Below are 22,074 nucleotides of genomic sequence, written 5' to 3'. Positions count from 1 at the left end.
TAAATATTTTGTGCTATTGGATCTTGGACTTCAAGCAGTTAATACTTTTATTCAGCAAGGATGCATTAAACTCAAGTGACCTTTATAATGCTACAAAAATGTTTATTTCAAATAAATGCTGTTTTTTTAACCTTCATTTTATCAAAGATTATCACAAAAATAATCAGTTAATTTAGCAGCAAATCAGAAAATTAGAATGATTTCTGAAGGATCATGTGACACTCAAGACTGGCGTAATGATGCTGAAAATTCAGCTTTGCATCACAGGAATAAATTACATTTTAAAATATATTACAATAGAAAACTGTTATTTTAAATTGTAATAATATTTCACAATATTACAGTTTTTACTCTATTTGTGACTTATTTCAATAACATTACAAAATCTTAATTATTCCAAATGTTTAATATTTAAAACAGTTTATTGTTTGAAAAAAATGTACACTACAACTCGATTTGTGCACTGTTAAAATTCACTGCATAAGGCCTGTCTGTAACACAGATGGTTCAAATCGACTTACACATCAAAGTTTAATACTTACAATACTTTTAATAATATAACTTTTCACAATCTAATTAAATCCAGACGGAAAGCTGAAATCCTGCTCTACATTTCTGTTCCAATCAGAAACATGTCTCATTACTAAATGTCGTTAGTGAATGTCATTCAGAGTGGTGCATGTTCAATGGCAGACACACAGATATACATGTGCACATACTCACCCATGTTTAATGTGACAGTTATGATGTTCAGAGACATGGTGGAGTCAGTTATGCTGCTGAACGATGAGGACTGGAGAGATCGAGAGAAAGAGAGCGAGAGATGAGGACACACTTAAAGAGACAAAACTTCAACACTGATAGCCATGGGGTTTATCTGGAGTCTCACCCTCTCCATTCTGGGAGCTTTGGGTTTCCGTCTGCGGCGGCGATGGCGTCTCATGAGACGTGACGATGTGCTCTGCTCCGTAGAGCTGCTGAACCTGTAGCAGCATCACAGATGACATACAATCTTCAAAACATCATATTCAGCCTGAACATGTCTTTTGTGCACATATAATGCACATTAGAGTCCTCCCAGCTCTGATTGGTCCTGAGAGTCACGTGATGCATACCAGCCAATTGTCTGCATTAGTGTAGTAGTGTATCCGACCATGGAAAACCTTGCTTTGTGTTGGCTTTCCAGAGCATGTGATTTGAGTGTACATTAAGTCATCTTCATGAGGAGATGATACGAGGAGCCATAAGCTACCCTTATCATGTATAGTTCAAACATATCTCTGACTCTTACAATTATACAGGATCTTTTTGTATATATAACTTTATAATGTCCATATTCAGATGACGTCTGTTAAGATTGGCCTCTTTACATGTGAAAAATATCAGCGTAGTTCACACTGTCATTGATCAGGAAGAGGCAGAAAGGGTCCTTGTCATAGATTTTATTATCTTTATGCAAAAATACTTTGGACCCTTAAAAACTATTAAGATTTTTTGGCATTTGGACATTTTTTTCAGGACCATTGAGCTCATTCTGCCCTTTAATTATCATTAGTGTAATGCAAACTACAGAGTGTCACTCTTATTATTTTAACACGGAAAATAAAAATTAACATATTTGTATTACTATTATTATTATGCATTCATCAGCTTTTGTTGTATAGCCTTTAATCAATAAACTTAATATTTTTTATTTTAATAAGAAATCATTGCAGAACTAGTATTTTGTACTGTAATACAATAAAAATGGACTGTATTACTGTAATGAACATCACTGTTAAAAGCAATGAGAAAGATTAATTGATTTTTTTTTTAAATCATTGCAAAATTTATACTGTAATACAATAACACTTGGACCTTATGATAATGACTTAAAAATAATGTGAGAGAAATGCATTTATTTTGCTAAAACAATCAATGCAAAACCGTATTTTATACTATAACGCAGTAAATAATTGACCGTATTAACTGTAACAAAAAACAACATTAAAAATTATGAGAAATTTATATAATAAAATAAAACATACTGCAAAATAGTATTCTTTACTGAAATACAATTTAAAAAATGGAGTGCATTACTTATAAAGAAAATAATTTGTAAAAAATTATGAGAAAGACAATACCAGATGCACTACAATAATGTGAACTGAGGCAAATTGTCTTCAAATTAATATCACATAATAAACAATTCTCAGGATGCTAATAGTACAGTAGATTACATTAACTTGCAAAATATGATATTTTCCTCTCTTTACAGTCTGACTGACATGTAAACTGACTGACCATTGTGCAGTTTAAGACAGGTTTATTAGAAATCATAGATACCACAACAGCAGACGGGCATGGGAAAAATAACTTAATATAAATTACTGCACAAATTGTCTCCACTAATGGCTGGATAACAGAAAAACTGTGTATGGAAAAAATGTGAAATGTAAGAACCTAATTTAATGGCTTTTTAATAAGTTTTCTGTTTAACAGTTTGGTTGGACTGGGAAGGGCGCTTTGCATTGTTAAAGTTCTGTCTACATAGTACATCAGAATAAGGCTGTGCGATATGGCCAAAAATATTATCGTAATATCTTTTTCCATATAAAAAGATATTGATATTTATCACAATATATTAGGAAATGCTTTCCACATTTTGTTAGACCTTGACTATGAATGTAAACATAACGTTTCAGTTTGTTCACAATTAAACTCCATAGAGTAATCTAACTTTTAATTTAGGGCCCCATGAAATCCATTTTATTTTCCCATAAATTATTTTATTTTTGTTTTATTTTGTCCCCCCCACCCCCATTTTATTTATTTTTTCTGGATTCTGTGTTTAATGATTTATTACAAATGTAACATCAAAAATGAAATACATTTTAAAAGCTTTAGCAATTAATCAATCCTTTAAAATGTAATCAATTTAAAATTTGTAAATTAATTTACAACAGAACATTGCATTTTTTTTTTTTTGTCAAATAAGATGCTGCATACAGAAATGTATAAATTAAAATATGAATGAAAAAATATCTTGGTTCCATGAATTTCCCTTAAAAATAATAATATTATTATTTTGAGAAGTAAAACATACAATAGTAATATATGTCTGTCATAATTTCTTCAAGTTAAACCAAACTTTTATTTTGGTGGTTTGTCGTGAAGATATTTGAGTTTCAGTTTGTATTTGATGGTAGTTTTTCTCAAATTAAACTTAAAGTGAAGTGACTCTCAGAGCAGATGAAATTCATGTTTTTATGTCTGCAAACAAACGACAGATGCTAAAAAAAACAAACAGTGAGCATCACGTGTGTTCGAGTTTGTGTAGTAGACCAAACTACACAGACTAACTAGCAACATGCACTGACTGGCTGTTGTCATGTTTATTTCTGCTGTTAGATTAATCTAAATCGAGTAAAAATGTCAAAAGCTTATTATCATTATTGACGTTACTGACTAATTTTCTTGTGATCTTGATATGAAATCGTTTATCGCCCAGCCCTACATCAGACATCGGTTTCAAAAGAGTAAGAGAAATGCTTGTTTTCCATGACTGGTTTCTTGAAATAAGTCTGTGAGAGCAGGACTCACCTGCTAGCAGAGTCCTCCTCTTCTGAGTCGAAGAAGCTGGTCGTGTCCAGCTCACTGCTCATCACCGTGGATGAGCTCTCATAGCCGGCGATCTCCGGCCTGCGCTCCGGCCGCGAGTGACCATTCAACCGGCCTCCTGCAGCACACAACTCTCATCAAACAAGCCTGTGTGTTTCCTCACCATTAGCCAGGACTGACATATGGGTAAACTCACCATGTTCATGTGTATCTTTCCGACGAGGCCTCTCTCTCTCCCTCTCTCGGTCTCTGTCTTTGACTCTCTCTCGCTCTCGCTCTCGGTCTCGGTCTCTTCTCAGCGATGGACCCACCTCAGGCTCGGTATCATTGCCCAGGTCATCCTGACTTCCTGCGGCATTCGCACTGGACCAAAGAGGAAGACAGAACGATGAAGGACAAGTGTCCAGAAGACAGATGGTGACTAACACGTAGCTGAGTGACACGTGCCACAGATGATGTGTGAACAAAACCATTTCTAAACAGGTTTTACTTAATGATTAATTTGCTAATCAATTCGTAAAGCATTTGTAAATCATTGAACTATGAAGGAGTGTCATGTTAGAGTCATAGACAACTCAACATTCGACCTATTCTATATAATTAAACAAAATCATTGTGATGAACTGCAGTGTTGAACATGTAATTCATACTATAGTCGGATAAAACTAAAACCATTAAAAACGTTACTTGAAATGCCATACAGAAAAAAATTAAAATAAAATATATATACACACACACACATTATTTATTTAATTTATTATTATTATTTTCTTGAAAATATATTAAACAAAAAATGGCCCAAAATATATTAGTAAAACCATATTTACATAAATACATTTTGGTACATTTTGAAACATATTTATAAAATATAAATTTTTAATATATTTTTTAAATAAAATAAAAAATTGAACATATTTTATTTGAGTTAGATGCCAACAATTCTCATTTTTGTAACTCAAAGAACTAAAACTAAATAAACTAAAACCAATAAATAATAATCAATAGAAACTGACGAAAACCCACAACAAAATTACTAAAACTAACTAAATTTAAAGTGAAAACAGAAAATATATAAAATATAAAATATTTTATAATAATAATAAATAAAATCGATAATATATTTTATAGTGTTTTACTATAATAGCATACTGCTATTATAGTATATCAATGATACTAAAATAACACCGGAAAGAACACATGCACAGACAGTATGTGTTTCATTAGCCAGTCACGCCATAAACAAGCTTAATGAGCAGCGTTTTCTAGCTAGCTCTAAAGCTATTCTTCATCAATAGTACACAAAATGTGTACAGTAAACATTCACAATGAAAACCTAATTATGGCTAATAAAAATTTGTAACTCAGAAAGTTGTGACTCAAAAAAAAAAAAAATCCCTGAAGTGATTTGAAGGCAGCATAAATGTCAGCTGATCCTGTGTGTTGGGGCAAAGTACAGTGTTGAAGTGTTTCTGTATATGTGAGGAGATCTTTGTTTATTTGTACTGAGGATCAGCAGCAGCAGAGGGCGATCACAGGTTGCTGCTGTATTTCCAAACTGCTTTTGGCCTGTGTTCAGTGTATGAATAATTAACCTGCCCGCAAACACACTCACACAGAGGGGAGTCATGCTGCCTGACAGACAGAACAGGAAACACACACACACAGACAGGAAACACCAGCACGACAAACAAGTATGCACACACATGTGGTTACACGCAGATAAAGAGACCCACTGACCAACAATGCCACAAACAGACCTGTGGGAAAACCAGAAACCTGGAGGGCCACACACTGATACGAACAAGAAAATAAAAAACATCAAAAACTATTTAAGGGCTGCACGATTTTGTCAAAATAAATCATTTTGGTATTATTTTGACAAACATTGAGAGCGAAATTTGAACTGTGAAATCATAAACATTTAACGTCCCAATAGAGCGCAACAGTAACCGCCCTTGTTCAGCAGCCTTGGTTTCAGACGCTTTTTTCCAATTCAGTTTCTCCACAGGGATTTTTTTAAGTAATAAAGCCACGAACAATAATGAATCTTTTAAATCAAACAATACTTTTTTCCTTATGAAAAACAAGGACACTACAGTATACTTTTAAAAAGAGTATTAATTACAGAAATAATAAACTCTAAAATATACACTTAAGTGTGAACAGAATGTAATGTAATACTTAACTGCATGTTAATTGAATTTAAATTCAGTTTATATAAAATGTATATTCAATGAAATTACACGAACATAAGTGTGCTTTTGTTGACCCACTTAAGTAGGACTTAAGTACATCTTTATATTTCATAATTACTTCTAATGTATGGTTAAAGTGTACTGTTGAATGCACTGACAAGCGTTTATTGTAAACTAAAATATATTTTAATGTAATTTCTATTGAAACTTGTATACTAATATATTTTAAGTTGCAAGTTTTTGAACATTTAAAATAGTTTATCTTTAAATGTAATATCAAATAACACACTGCAGTTAAAATTACATTGCATTGCTTTATGTGTGGTTTAGTATGTTAGTCAACATCAAAATTAGTGTCCTGAATACATTACTTTAAAGCATGACAAAAGATTATTAAAATGAAGTTTAAAGCAAAACTTTTTATCTGACATTAAGTGCACTTTAAAAGTGTACTTAAGTATATTAAGAAACTTAGTCATGAAAGTGTCTCTTTTCAAGTACACTTAGGTGGCCTTATATTTAATCTATATTATGTTATCTGCAAGTACAGGGTTTTTTTTTTTTTTTTAATTCAGTTTTAATATTTGATTATTCCTATAGTACATGATATTGTCACGCTCTGCTACTGTGTTGGAGACGAAGGAGCGCGGAGCCGAAGGAGATTCACATTCAACTGTCTTTATTAATCCAAATAAAGCCACACAGGTAACAAGCAGGAAACACACACGTAGCAAGGGGGTTTGACGTACAATACCGGAACCAAGACACAGGGACACACAGGGCTTAAATAAATCAAACTAAACGAGATAACAACTAAACACAGCTGGACACAAATTAACCAATAATGAGACAAAACTAGGACAAGAAACAGGATCAAATAAGGACATAACAGGAACTCAACGGGAACATACATGTGACAGATATGAAATGTATATGATATCATAGCGACAGTATATCATATAAACAACTAAGATTGAGTCAAGTGTGAAAATACTGTAAGAATGCATCATAATACACCCCACAGAAAAAAGACAAAACAAAATGCCGCTCATTCACTTTTGAACTTTGACTATTTATTTATTTAACTGAATTGCAGTCTTTCGCAATTCAATATAGGCTGTATTGCATTTTAATCAGCTGTTCATACCTAATAACGCTTCACCTCCATCAAGTCTTTGTTTTTCTTAACCACTTCCACATTCCCATCAAAATGAACACTTAAAGCAATCAATGCCTTTGTAAGAAAAACATCGATTTAAATTGATGAGCAGGTCTTTCTTTGAGGGCCTGTAGAGTTGATTAGATTTACAAGCAATGGGGTCTCCGGCTTATTGGAAGATTTGAGCACGCACAGATCTGAGACTCACACAGCGTCTCTTAAACACACTCCTGTGATCAGGCAGATGTCATTAAGGGTATTGACGTGCTAGCGCTCTCGGGGTTAGGGCTCTGATTAGTTCACGTTAGAGGAAACCGGTGCCTTTGAGACCGAAGTGTAATGAGTTCATGTCAACACCGAGCGCTTACGGTCTCTAACCACCTCCAGTGAGTGTATCTGATAAAATCACACACACAGTATTTAGCAAACTGTGTCCTTTCTTGAAGTTTTTATTGTGTAATGTATTGTTTTGTTGTCACACTAAAGCCCTATTCGGACGGGACTAGTTTTCTAAACTACGTTTGAGTTTCGATTCTTATCACCTGACGTCTGCGATTTTCATGTACCAATTCAGACAGGACTAACATCTCTGTGTTTATTACAGAGGTGGGAGGGGCTGTTTTGTACATCTGGGTGTTTCAGAGGTCACGCGCTCTGTATGCATGCATTGCATGCCATTCGGATTGATTACCATTAGTATAACAGTTTTACTACAAATACCATGGTGAAGCTATATGGCTAGTATAGCAAAACCACGTTAATGTGTGGTTGCTTTAGTTTTACTTTAGTTATTCATTTGTAGTAAACCCGTGTTTAATTTTCATAAAGGTGCAGTTAAAACATTATGTAATTGAGTGCAGAAATGAACGTAAAATAAACGTGCAGTAATTTTACCTGACGCAGATATTACAATAGCCAGTCTGAATGGTTTACGTGATCTGGCTCTTGATTTTATTATTGTTTTTATTTATTTACTTATTTTTTCCTTGCCGGGAGGCAAATATATCAAACATGAGTGCGGTAAGAGCGTCTACGGTAATTAACGTTGGCCAAAACACACAAGGAGACCCGTTGTGAAAAAAAATCTCACCGGCAATCACAGACATTCACATTCGGACGGGACTAGTTTTCTCAGAGGATCACTGAGTTTGCTGAAAAACAGTAGGTAATTTTCTCTGGAATTATTACAAAGGTTGTGTGAGAAAAACACAGAGGTGGCAGATTCGGACGGGATTAAAATCACCAAGTACGTCTGTGAAACACACATTTCTCTAACGACCCCCTGGAAAACTAGTCCCGTCCGAATAGGGCTTAAGGTTTATATAGTTTAATTGTTTCATGCTAAAATACTTTTTCCTATACCAGTTTACTATTTAAAGACAACAACAATAAAGCCATACGGTGTGAAAACTGTGGGTCTGAAACGTCTGGCTCAACCAGTGGTGTGATTTAGAGGTGTGACTGCCTCAACAATGACATAAAGGAAAGCATTTGAGTAGAAATATAATTATATCATTAAAAAGCTGATGTAAAAATGGCTTTATGCGAAATTTAAATATTTGAGTGATAATTTTATTAAATAAATGTAATTAGTATAAATTAGTATAGTAATCGATTATTACATACAAATTATTTACATTTAAATTTTTTGGCTAAGTGAAAACTTTAATTTCGATTTCTGTAAAAAATTCGTTTTGGTACATCACTACTAATATCGACTGAATATGCATTATTTTGGTCGGTTGGTGTACAAGTTAATAGACACATTCACTCACACACACACACACACACACACACACACACACACACACACTCACACACAGAAAGAGACAGTGCGGGACAGCTGTGGGGTTACTGACTGGAAGGAAGGGGGTCTGGAGTCTCCGATGCCTCCTGTCCTCTCCAGCGGGGGCGGCAGATCGGCCTGAGAGTCTGCGCACACTGAACCGCCGTCAGAGCCATGAGAGCCGTCTGCAGACACCAGCTGTACAGACACACACACAGAGAAACAATGGAATTAGCTTATCTACAGCAAAGGAAGTTAAGCATCTGTGACATGATCGACATTGTATCATGGATCATGCTAACATACCAATATATACAGTACAACCATTCAAAAGTTTGGGGTCTGTAAGATATTTAAATGTTTTTTGAAAGAAATGTCGCTCAACAGAGCTGAAATAATTGAATTAAAAATACAATAAAAACAATAATATTGTGAAATCTTATTGCAATTAAAAATACTGTAACTGTTTTCTATTTAAATATATTTTAAAATCAAGTGTTCATTTTTTTAAATTAAATATTCAAATTCAAAATTTCCTGTGATGCAAAGCTGAATTTTCAGCATCATTACTCCAGTCTTCAGTGTCACATGGTCCTTCAGAAATCATTCTAATATGCTGATTTACAGTTCAACAAACATTTCTGATTATTGCTAATGTTAACAGCACATGTGTTGCTTCAGATTTTGTGATAAATTTTACTTTGATGAATAGAAACTTCAAAACAACAGAAATATAAATCTTTTGTAACATTAGAAATGTCTTTACTGTGACTTTTGATCAATTTAATGCATCCTCACTGAATAAAAGTATTAATTTCTGGCATCATTCTTCTAAACAGTAGTGTATGATAGATATATGTATAAGCTTTGTGTCTATGCTTTATAAACAGTTAATGCAATAGATTTCCCGTTGTACAAGCATCACTGTAAGTGTATAGAACTGAACTTGTGTTGAATCATAATCAAAAGTGTACTGTAGTTTTCTCCATGTTTTAAAACCAACTGAGATCTGAGGGCACAGGGGACATGTCATAGTTTAGGAGGGGAATAAATGAATCAGAATGCCATGAACCCTATAATAATGATCATTAGGAGTGTCTTTGGAAAGAGAGCTTTCACATGCCTGCTGGAGAAACAGAGAGCCTCTTATACGACCACATCCGCTCTGATGCATCCTGCGACACTGGCTACAATGCTCTGCATTGGAGTCCCTACACCACCCTAAATCTGTCTGATTGAATCTTCTCATTATGGCCGGGATATTTCAGGAGTGTTTTTCACCCACCCTGTGACTTCACTTAGATAATCCAATCACAGTCAACATGGAAGGAGACAATGTGCTTTAAGAGCACAGCAGCACAGAGAATAAGCCATTTACTTATTTACATTTACTGCCATTTTCACTTATTACACCTTGGGTGATACTTATTACATTTTGGGTAATAGTTTTTTTTTTTAAACATTATTTCCCATATTTTCCACAGTAGGTATGAGAAATAAGCTACATGAACAATTTAACATATCAAAACTCAAATAAAAGAAAGAAAAAGGACAAACAGATGTGCTCCTTGTAAAAATGGTACATGCAAAAATTATTTAAGCCTAATTGAAGATTCATGTATTTGAATTGCTTTAAAAAACTGTCGCTTGGATTAAACATTTTTACATAAAATAATAAACTTAATGTGATGCATTTTTGTCAGTTATACATGAATGAAAAAGGAAAGAAATAGGCAAGATTTCTGTAATAGTACTAATATACTGAATGTCTTTTCAATACACAATAACCAGGTTTATGTATTTATCATCAATAAATCCAATCTGTTTCAATCTCATACATTTGAACTAAATATTGCCTTTTCCACAGCTATATTTAATCATGTTCATAACTGAATAAACTTAATTGCTTTCATGATGAACAGATTTATGCTGATTCTAAGCAATTAGAATACATGCATTGTGAAAGTATGATTACTTAAAACCGAACAGATGCAAACAGTTAATAAACTATCATATTCTAACATGATTTATTTATGTATGAGAGATAAATAGTTCATTAGTTTATGTTAAAACTGTAAATGGAAATTTTATATGCAATTCAAATACATAAATCTTACATTTACGTATGTATTTGAAAAAGAAATGAGGCCAAAGAGGGCATCCATATCTTTAGAAGATAGATAGATAGATAGATAGATAGATTATTTACATGTAAGGAGTGTAAATGGGACCAAAGCAAATATCACCATATGCCAGCTTTTAACCTAGGGGCCTCAATCACTAATCTGCCACAATAAATTGCTTTTCTGGCAGCAAAGGTTATTATATTTTAGAATTTCCTGTTGGCAGACCCAGATGGAATGACACTGGATCCAATTCTAACTGATGGATGCCAGATATTAAATCAAATTTTGTGTTTTACAGTAATAAACTGCTGACTACATGCAGGTGTTGAAAGCGATGCAGTACCGCTCTGAGCACTAGATGGCCCTCCAGCACACTTGCGTTGCTCTTTCAAAGCCTGCGAGCTCTTTGACGGACAGAGCCAAGTCCCTCCCTGCCCGACAGCTTCCACAGGCTCAGCTCTGCATGGGAAAACTGCTGGTGTGAATCTGAAACAGGGGCAGTAAGAGGACGTGCATATTTCCCAAGCCCCAGGTTCCTGCCTCTCCTGGCCGCTGCATTGGAAAAGCGCATCTGAAGATGGCAGGGAGTAAAGCAGCGATAAAGAGCACACCTTGTGCTTCTCTGTGGAACGGGAGATTTGAGAGATGGCAATCTGGCTGCATGCGTGTATGTGTGCTTAAATCCGTGTGAAGGAACAGTTTGTTTCTCTTGGCTGAAAAAAACAGGGTGTGTATGCGTGTGTTTGGAAAAGAGTCAGAGGGAGGTGATGCGAGTAGAAAATAGAAAATAATAGGGAATGCGAGAGTGTGTTACTTACATGTGCATTCATCTGTAAATTATACAGCGGAACGTAAGTGCATTGAAACTGTGCAACCAGGTGTGAGCCAGTGCGTCTGATTGAGTGTGTGTGTGTGTGTGTGTGTGTGTGTGTGTGTATGCACAGGTGTACGTTTCTTGCTTTAAAGACAAAATGAAATGGTGTTTAAAACCTATTTCTGTAATGTGATGTATTTCAGGATATCAACATGAAGAAACTACAGCACATATTAAATTCAATAGGAGAGTAGGACTTACAGTGAGCACATCTTTACATGTAATTTCATATTTTCTTCTATTGTCTTTACTGACAAATGTACTGACAAGCATTTATGGTTTAACTAAAATATACTATATAATATATATGCCATGTTTTTAAATAGGCTACATTTGTAATTGCACATTTGTAAAGATGGAGCTGCAGTTTATATACATTTAAGTTTACAAGTACAGTATAAATTATAATCTTAAAGTACTTCACATGCGTTTTAGTATGTTAGTCAACAAATCAAAATGACTTTTAAAACATGACGAAAGCTAATTTAAAATGTACTTAACATGTAAAACATTTAATTTAACATTATTTAACATACAAATATGGTTATATAAGTGAACTCTAAGTACGTTTAAGTGGTCTTTTATTTCATTAATATATTATTTGCAAGTGCAGTTTTTTAAAAATACACTTTAGATTTGAAGTACACTGCAAGTGTTTATTCAATATAATTAAGTGCACTTCTATTTCACAAGGGTCCTGTAAACAACCAAAATATGTACAGAATGGGATTAAAACTCCTTTAAAAAGAATTGACAACCATATTTAGCTGCAGTGTGATACAATCAGGAAAGTGTGTTAAGAAAGTAAAGAGGGTCACTTTGATGACATGCTGAGACTGGACTCATCTTTAAAGTATCTGTCACACAGCACAGAAATTAATAGCATATAATATAACCAACACTGACATGAACACAAACACACAGCTATGAGGCACCACGTAGGATTTAAATCAAACTTCGCTTATCAATACATACATAAAACACGTGCATATACACCTATAAATTACTCACATATAAGTTTATAAGTGTATATGCATTCATTACTAATTCATTACTAATGTCTCATACACAGCAGACAAACACCCCAAAATGCCAAAAAAGCAAAACAAAAGAGCCAAAACACAATTGCATCCACCTGATGTCTACAGCAGGCAAGAGAAACTCCATCTGGCCCAAACACACACGGGACGAATTCCACTCAAAAGTGAGGATCACGTGAGTATTACTGTCTCATTACTATTACTGTCTGTGTGAATGAATTTTGGTACATGATATATGAAGACATAAAAACAAAAAACACTCTTACGTTCAACTAGTTGTCTTTAATATAAATTTAAACTATAGTACATTTTCATTTAATTACATTCAGTTCACACTTAAGCATATTAAATATATATATATATATATATATATATATATTTCCATAATAAGTACACTGAAAAAAATGATTAATTGAATTTACAAATTTCAGACAATCAATTTATTTGAGCTACATTTAAAGCTGCAGTCCGTAACCTTTTTTTGGTTAAAAAATGATCCAAAATCAATATTTGAGCAGGTACATAACCAGCCAGTGTTCAAAACTATCGCCTTACTTTAGCCCGATTCACAACGGTTAGCTTATAATAATGTTTTCTAATTTGAGCGGTACGGGTAGGTTTCCACGGGAAATACGAGCATGGCACTGCGTCATTACGTCACGTCTGTAAACATAAAGAAGTTGTCCCGGCTAGTAGGCTCTCGCATGTGAGGATCCTGCAGGTGATGGATCGTTTATAGTCTTTTCTCACAGCAGCTAGAATAATTAAATGTATCATTTTGATGCATATTATGTGTTTATGAAACACATGTGAATGAAATTAAATTATATTTCAGTTTTAAATGTGCTTCTGATTACAGATAGCCTGGGATTACACAAAGAAAACCAGTTCGAAGGAAGCATAGTTTGTTTTTTGGGTTAAAAGAATTTAAATTTTTAATTTGAAAGAATGTCTTAATATGAAATTCGAATGGTATGGCAATTAGATATTAGACTGTACAGAAATTGAAATCTACACCCTAATACCCAATATACTCATAGTCACGCAATGCTGATGTTGTTAATTTGAGAATAAAGTATAACAATAATAATAATTTGCACGGTTAGATGTGATATGAGCTAACCGATCGTTAGATTAAATCACCAACGGTAGCGCGATTTACTGCTTTTTTCCTCAGTTGGTCAGAACAAACGTGACAGACTTGTAACTTACTTGTTCAGATGACAATATCCGGTGAAAATTCTTATTTGGGTCATATATTCCAAGACGTAGACTAATCTGTGATTGCGAAGTACAACAAATATCCGCACCGTACGGTGACTGACTGCCACACATTCACCTCAAAACATTAGATTCATCCGCGCTGGAGCCGTGCCAGAGTACAACCCCACGCAAGCAAGATAATTCCGCAAGTAACATAGATGGCGACAAAGAGGCAAAACTTACGGACTGCAGCTTTAAATAAACAAATTTAGTTGACTAACTTTCAACAAAATTTGTTTATTTAAATGTAGCTAAAATAAATTGATTGCAACCACTTACCTTTAAAAAATTGAGTATAATTTTTTTCAGTATACTCCTTCGAAAAGGATGCTTAAGTATGTTTCTTTTTCACAAGGGAAAGGACGACATGTCACTCAGAATTCACATGATCATAAATGGTAAACCTAATTTCTATCATGACAACTCTTGGAGGGTTTGGCATGGTAATGTAAATGAAAATGTTAAATGTTGGGGGTGTAACTATTAGTGATCCCGACTGTTACGTCACAGTCGGTATTATGTTCTGGTTCGTCTATTTTTCAGTGGTCTTTTGTATTCACGAGATTTACATAAGAAGGAGGAAACAATGATGTTTGAGGCTCACGGTATGTCATTTCCATGTACAGAACTCTTATTATTCAACTATGCCAAGGTAAATACAGTTTTCTATTCTATGGCACCTTTAATGTGTTTGGTCTTGGCTGAACAGACCTGCTACACTGCTGCTGCTGCTGCTACTGCAGAGGAAGTACCGAGACTTGCTACTGCCAATACATCCACAGATGCTGCACATATAACATATGAAATAACCCCCACATATAACTTACATCAATCACCCCGTAGCAGATCTATGCAGGTGGAGCTGGGGATGGTGGAGGGTTTCTGAAGCATGCTGCAACTGCTACAGCAAGCACTAGCCAAGTTTTTGAATACTGAGCAGCAAGCTCATTGGCTGCTGATACGAAAAGAACCAATCAGCTGTGCCATGTGATAATGATGTCATTATGTCAGATTGAGTTAGGCCTATTGGACTGCACCATCTAGATTTTCATGACAGAACTTTGGATTTATTGAAGTGACTATCATAAGAATACGCTGCTAACCGCAATGGGGACCTTTGTAAAAAGATTCTGTTGCTCGTGTTTTTTGGAAATGACCCTCAGAGTAGCATCTCCGTCCCGCAGTGGCCTTCAAGGGTGTTAAAAAATACCATTAGGAATTTGCACTCTCAATATTCTCTACTCCGTCTCTAAGACAGACGGAGGAGGAGCAGATGTTTGCTAACCGCTAAACACTTGCGCTCAATTTAACGCTTCCAAACACACACTCACGCCTGACTGACTGATCTCCGAGCTCCCTCACACCTGGGCCTCCTAATCAAACCTTTACCGGCAACATCGAGACGCAGGACCCTGTTACATTCTGAGGTTAATGAAACACAAGCACGAGAAATGAGATGAGGGAAGATGTGTAAGTGTGTGTGTGTGTATGTGTGAACGCTAACTCACCCATGACACAACACGTCCGTTGAAACACGGTAGTTTGGCGTTGTCATCAGATATCTCCTCCTTCACCACCCTGCAGAGACAAGAAGTCTATTAAAATGTTTTTTTTAATTAAAATGTAACAAACAAACATGAGTTTCACTCGAAATATAAAAGCAAGCACTGTGGTCTATTGTCACGGATAACAAAATCCTCTTTAATTTCATTTTGCTTAATCACTTAAACCAATTATATGGTTTTGTTTGAGAGCAACTATAATAAGAATACACAAAGAAACTAAAGAAAATCTCAGTTCTGCCTTTGCTATGCAGTTGCTACAGAGATCTAGCTGGTTGCTAGGTTGTGTTGTGTTCTGTTGACTGATAAGGCATCGCTAGGAGGTTGCTAAGGTGTTCTGAGTGGTTGCTAAATGGTTGCTTACTAGCTCATGTCAAAAAAGGCCATAGTAAAAGTGACGCTTGACTTAGCAAACACCCCTAAATAAGTAAAGCCACAATGATCAGCTCCATTTATAAACGGCCCCTCACGCGCACACAGGTTAATTTAGTCTCACATAAAATAAACCTCTGAGTCCTTCCCCCTTCCCAGCTGCTCCTTAAAAAGGTGCTGACCCCTCTGACTCCTGTCGCCATGGAAACCTTTGTCAAAAAGGAAGAGGGTGAAAAACAGCTGGCTGGAAAAGCACGTAAGGTTTGCAGAAACAGACCATGTGAGCTATTAATAATAAAAATCTATTGAGTGATCATGTTTGCATTCATGCAATATAAATCAAATACCAGATATCTATCTTTAATCACACATCAAAGCAGTGCTGACGAAACAGCGGCTGTGCTATAGAACAACAGCAATAATGCACACAGGACATGCTTATTGTTTCCCCTATAGACAAAATATACGTGAACTAGGGATGTGCATCTCCATAACTGAGGCCGATGCGATATGCATCTCGAGGCATGGCCAACGATACAATACATTAAAGATACATATGAAGCAGCTACCGATGCGATGCGCTCCGATTCACCCCTATTACGATGCAGTGCGATCCGATTTTGATTTGATTCAAAACAATGCGATTCAATCAATGCAATTGATATGGTTCAGATAGTTCGCTTATATTTCTTCGGTTCAGACAGACATCCATGTTAATCTATATTCTTTGTGACTCTCAGGACATACCTCCGTCTCCATAGTGTTGTGATGCATCATATTCACGTAGCAGCAGTGATGAGAGAAGGCGCTTGAGAAACAGTTTAGAGAGAAGAAATCAATCTACACATAAAATATTGGTCACTAATTATTGGTCACTTCCTAAATAATAAAAGTATAGCGCATCTACTAATAATAATGCAAATTTGTCAGAAACAATGCATCGCGATACAAATGCCAGCTTGTATCCGATGCAAACTTTTTTACATCGATGCATCGCATTATTTACTTTTATGTCAATGCACCGATGTGAATCGGTGAATCTTACCATCCCTAATGTGAATGCTTTTTCATTTCAAGCCACTCTCAGTTTTAGGTGGCATTTCCATTGGCTTTGTAAAGACCATCTGATGTATTTTGCACATAAAAATGGCAACATTTGAGAACAATAATATTCAGTCTGATCTGACTGGCTTGCTTTACTGTTTCCTCCTCTAGTGTCTAAATAAATTAATATCAAATGAATTCAAACTGATGTTTATCTTTTTTACATCCACATTCAGGGATTTATTTGTGTCATGCATCATCTCTCTTTCTCTCTCTCTTCCTGCCAGATGAAGCTGATCTAATGAAACCCTTCAACAGTGACTGTATCTGCTGAATTCACATCTGTTCAAGTGATGAGTCAGAGCCTCTCAGGCTCAAGATCTCATTCCAACTCCGTGTCCCAATACACTTGTGCCTATATACGATGTTTCTTGTGCAATACAGCATACAGAAAGGTAATGCTGTTGAGTTTGGTGGACGCCTCAGGATGCTTCATGTATTATTACAAAGCCTTCTAAATGTTCTTCTGTGTCAAATCGATGGTGCAAAAAATGACATCTAAATAGGCAGCATGCTAGCTTTTGAAAAGCAGTTGATGAGAGTATTTGTGTATGTGCATATTTTATCCCACAGTATGTAGACTCTGGCATGAGCATGATGATTGACAGCTCTCAGTGAATTCCAATCTCAGCACTTTGTTGCTTTTAGTGAGTAGATTTCACATTGTTCCACAGCACAGACTCTAATCCTGCTTGGGCTATGCAATAAAAACTCAGCAGGGATGGTGACATAAGAGGCTCAGAGAGCAGCTCTACTTCTCCTTTCCCATTCTGTTTTTCTCCTCTGCTCTGCTCATTCCTTTGGCAGCATGAGGTCCCTGCTTCATCTGAAATCCTCAGGTTGGATAACGGCAGAAATCCTGCTCAGATATGAGTTATATTTTTACTTGAATGCACAGTTCAGCCAGAGATAAAAAAAAAAATCTGTCATCAATTAGTCACCATGTCGTTCCAAACCTGTATGACTTTCTTGCTTGGAACACAAAAAGTGAAATAAAATGTTGTACTAAATCATGTAGTCACCAGGTTAAGATACAAAAAGGACAAAATATAACACAACAAAAAAAACATTAAAAGTGGTGTGTATAGTTGTTGATCGCATGTTGAGATGTGGGTGTGGCACTCAAAATGTAATTTTTACTGGAAAGTGATTTTATTATCAGGGGTGCACATAAGTGGTACGCAGGTGCGCATGCATGACCAAAAAAAAAAAAAAATGCGCTGGGTAAATTAAAAAAACTTGTCCCTTTTAGACTCTATTCATTTACTGCTTGTTTTCTTTAAATAAAAAATATATTTAAAAAAAAAAACGAACACTAGCTTTTCTAATCTTTTTGTATTCTATCTATGTTTTCTTTTTATTTATTATACAATTAACAAAAGTAAAAAAGGCCTCGAACACTAGCTTGTTCTACTCTTTTTCTATTCTGTTTTCTTTTTATTTATTATATAATTAAAAAAAAACCTTGCTACGTGTACTGCGTTAAGCTAACTGAGACTTGTTATAGCACTTGCATATCATTGCTCTTATGTTGATTCTGATTGCTGTAAGTCGATTTGGATAAAAGCGTCTGCTAAGTGACTAAATGTAAATGTAAGTAAGTTTATATATATATATATATATATATATATATGCATCTTTTAATGTAATTTTTCTAATTTTGATGTAATACTTATTTATTATTTTAAAATATAATAGTATTATCACACTTTATTCATTACTTTGTTTATTAATTTAAAAAATAAATAACTAAATAAATACTAAATAATTAAAGTGCAATAATATTACTATCACTATTATTAATTTATTTTTCTTATAGTTATATTTAATGGGTCACACTACACTGATAAAAATTATTTTGTAGTGAAATACTACAGAAAAACAAATGTAATTTCTACATTAAATAATTTAGTTCAGGCAAGAATTTAAATAAAAGAGTAAATTCAATATTAGTACTCAATTTAAGAATTTAAAGTTTGAACTTATAAGTATATTTTACTTGGAATTGTTTGTTATTTTTACAAATATCGTTTAAGTAAATATCAACGTCATGATCCCGTTGTTCCCATCATGCACTTGGGCATGAATTATTAATAAGGTTTTTTTTGCTGTTTTCGAGATGTATTTACACTGTTTTGTGGTTGCTTTTGTTGTTAGGTTAAGTAACTTGCTGTTTTGTGACATCTGGAGTTCATTTTTTACTCAAAATGACCCATTCATACTCGAACACTATTCACTGATTAGTGATTCACCGTCATTGTGTATCATGTGCCAAGTATTCAGGTCTCTGTGTTCATTCAGTTAATAACTATATTGAGTCAGCATATTACCTTAAAATGAATAATGAGAAGTCTATTTGCTTACATACGTGCTTGTAACTTAACCACACGCTTTTTTTCTTCTTTCAGTGCTATGTTGTTTGAGTAAAGTTCACAAACCGTGAAATGTACTTGAGTATTGTAGGGTAAATTTTTAAAAAATTAAGTAGAAATGACTCATCAAACTCTACCTGGCCACGTTAAATTTACTTATTTCCTTTACTAATTTTAGATAACTTAGTTAAGTAGATTTTACTTAATTCCGTATTTAAATTTTACTTTAAAAATATGCATGCAAAAACTTGCAAAAAATGCAGTGTGAGGACCAAACCAAATCTCCAGGTGCTCTTAGAGAACCAGGCTGAAAAACTTATGTGCACCCTTTAAACATTACAAGGTAAAAAATAAATAAATAAAATGAAACACATACTGGTGCATTGTTCAAAAATAAAGATCTATAAAATGCATTTAGAAAACAGATGATATATAATATAATATATAGGCAGGGGATGGCAGTATGAACAAAATCATCACATTTCATCATCATTTTATACTATGGTAGGTTACAGTATATACAGTACATTACCATAGTATATTACAATAAGATGACTGAATGAGTCCTATTCGAATAACAACTTGCACAGTCGGCTCATGAGTGGATACATTTATGGTATGTTTTTGTCCTTTTCGAAGCTTTACAGCAGTCAATTTGTACATGATTCTACTTTATATTAGGTGCCCTACTTTGTACTTGTGCCAAAAAAAAATGTTTGGTAAACTGTATTACAAAACACTTTTGCTGCTATTGAGGTGTGATACGGTTAAGATTAGGAACAGGTTTCGTACGGGTAGGTTTCCATGCGGGATAAGCGGTAGAGTTAGGTTAACGGTGTAATTACATGTGTAGCAACACAGGTCAGTTTTTTCTTTTCACTTTATTTTATACATTTAAGTACTGAGTAATATTAACTACATGGATTAGGGTTAAGATGAGGGTTTGTTTTAGGGTAAGTTGCATGTAATTATGCATAATTTATTGTTACTACTATAGTACATGTAACAAGGACACCATAAAATAAAGTGTTACCATGTATTTAATTGTAAGTACAGTGTACAAACATGTACACAATAAATGCACTGCATGAAAATGATTAACTTAAGTGTTAGTAGTTAAAAACAATTCATATATTTTGGAAAAGAGCAGCATGAACATTCTTCAAAATATCTATCTATTCGGAACAACACATTTTTAGTGAACTAACAGCCCTTTAAATGATTGAAATAGTCTATGCTGGGTGCACAACAGATGGATGTCCACACCTTTGCAAGGATCTTCAGATAGATTCATGGCTTTCTGCCTTCCTTCCCCACATATGCATCCAAACTGTCCCTTGTGACTGAGTCTGGTGTAACTGACCGGAAATCTTGATTTTATTACAATTGTGCAGGGGTTTCCAACAGTTTCAGACAAAGATCTTAATTTGTATGACCGACATTTATATACTGTATTTCTCCATCTCTTTTCTGTCTATTTTAGCAATAAAACATGAAAGCGCTCCAATACTTGCACACACAGACCTTCATTAGACTGGCCCAGTGGAATTGGGGCAGTGTGTGCAGATGGCTCATGTGTGTGGACAGGCCCATTGATTTGAAAGAAGGGCTGATCTCTAATGAAGAGGCCTTCCTTCTTCATAGCCCAAGATGATTAGATTTAGTCTAGAAAACAAGCCTTGACTTCCACGGCAGAAGATGTGGAGGAGGAGAAAGAGAGGGAGAAGAAAAGAGAAAAGGCCAATAGATGAGAATAAAAAAGAAAGGAATGTAAGCACTCCCAAAGTGCTCTATCCTGTCTTCGGAGACACAGCAAGTCCAAATCCTGAGACCGCCAGACAATGAGCCAGTGATGCAATGAAATCCACAAGGGCCAAAATACACACAATGCTAATAACCTGGAAATCACACACACGTACAATATGCTAATACCGTCCAACACACTTGAAGAACTGTACACACACGCGCGTGCACTAGGGAGAGGACAAGACAGGAAAATAAAGCAGGGGAAAGTAGGTCAGTCTCCTTTACAGAAACATCACTTCCATCAGAGAGAACAAGTCGGCCTCTCTCTGCTGCTTACATTTGCCAGACTGACCACTCACGCACATTTTATTCAAGACTGAAATTGGAAATCTCAACTTCTTTATAAAGGAGGTTAAACACTCTGTGTAACTTCACAAGCTATGGTCTTGATCTATCCACCACAAATCTTCAAAACAAACATTTAATAATCAGATGGAGTATGTGTGTACGTGTACCAGCTGCGCTGTACAAGAATCAACAGAATAGTTCAATACCACTGGAGAAATGATCTATGAAATTGAATTCCAGCACTGACAAAATAATCAACTTCATAATTTTACAATTTATGGGCAATTTCCCCCTCGGTGCACAAATAAACACTGTAGTCTTTGCTTCCACGATGATGAACAAGACTAATGATTCCTTGCACATTCAAAATGTTTTTGAAATGCCTGTCGTCATTATTGATTAATTGTTTGAGCATGGTTATTTGATCCAATCACAATTATAGTTCAAAATTTGAATCACATTTTGCCATAAATTTAAGCACTTAAAGAAACACCGTCAAATGAGTCTCTTTTTCCGGCATGGTATGG

At 34.9% G+C, this 22,074-nt stretch overlaps 1 protein-coding gene across 1 annotated transcript in view; it reads right to left on the bottom strand.

Moving 5' to 3' along the window:
* LOC131524350 (segment polarity protein dishevelled homolog DVL-3) overlaps nucleotides 1–22,074 on the bottom strand; it is a 35,679-nt gene that overhangs the window by 7,682 nt on the left and 5,923 nt on the right. Inside the window, exons 2-7 of the mRNA XM_058751396.1 lie at nucleotides 15,552–15,621; nucleotides 8,814–8,938; nucleotides 3,797–3,963; nucleotides 3,583–3,718; nucleotides 890–983; nucleotides 724–793 (exon numbers count right to left, since the gene is read on the bottom strand). Coding sequence (XP_058607379.1) covers nucleotides 724–793; nucleotides 890–983; nucleotides 3,583–3,718; nucleotides 3,797–3,963; nucleotides 8,814–8,938; nucleotides 15,552–15,621 — 662 coding nt within the window. The remainder of the gene's footprint in view (nucleotides 1–723; nucleotides 794–889; nucleotides 984–3,582; nucleotides 3,719–3,796; nucleotides 3,964–8,813; nucleotides 8,939–15,551; nucleotides 15,622–22,074) is intronic.

This window comes from Onychostoma macrolepis, chromosome 18 (genome assembly GCF_012432095.1).
Source record: "Onychostoma macrolepis isolate SWU-2019 chromosome 18, ASM1243209v1, whole genome shotgun sequence".
NCBI classification, from domain to species: domain Eukaryota; kingdom Metazoa; phylum Chordata; class Actinopteri; order Cypriniformes; family Cyprinidae; genus Onychostoma; species Onychostoma macrolepis.
This window is presented reverse-complemented; position numbering and strand designations above follow the sequence as displayed.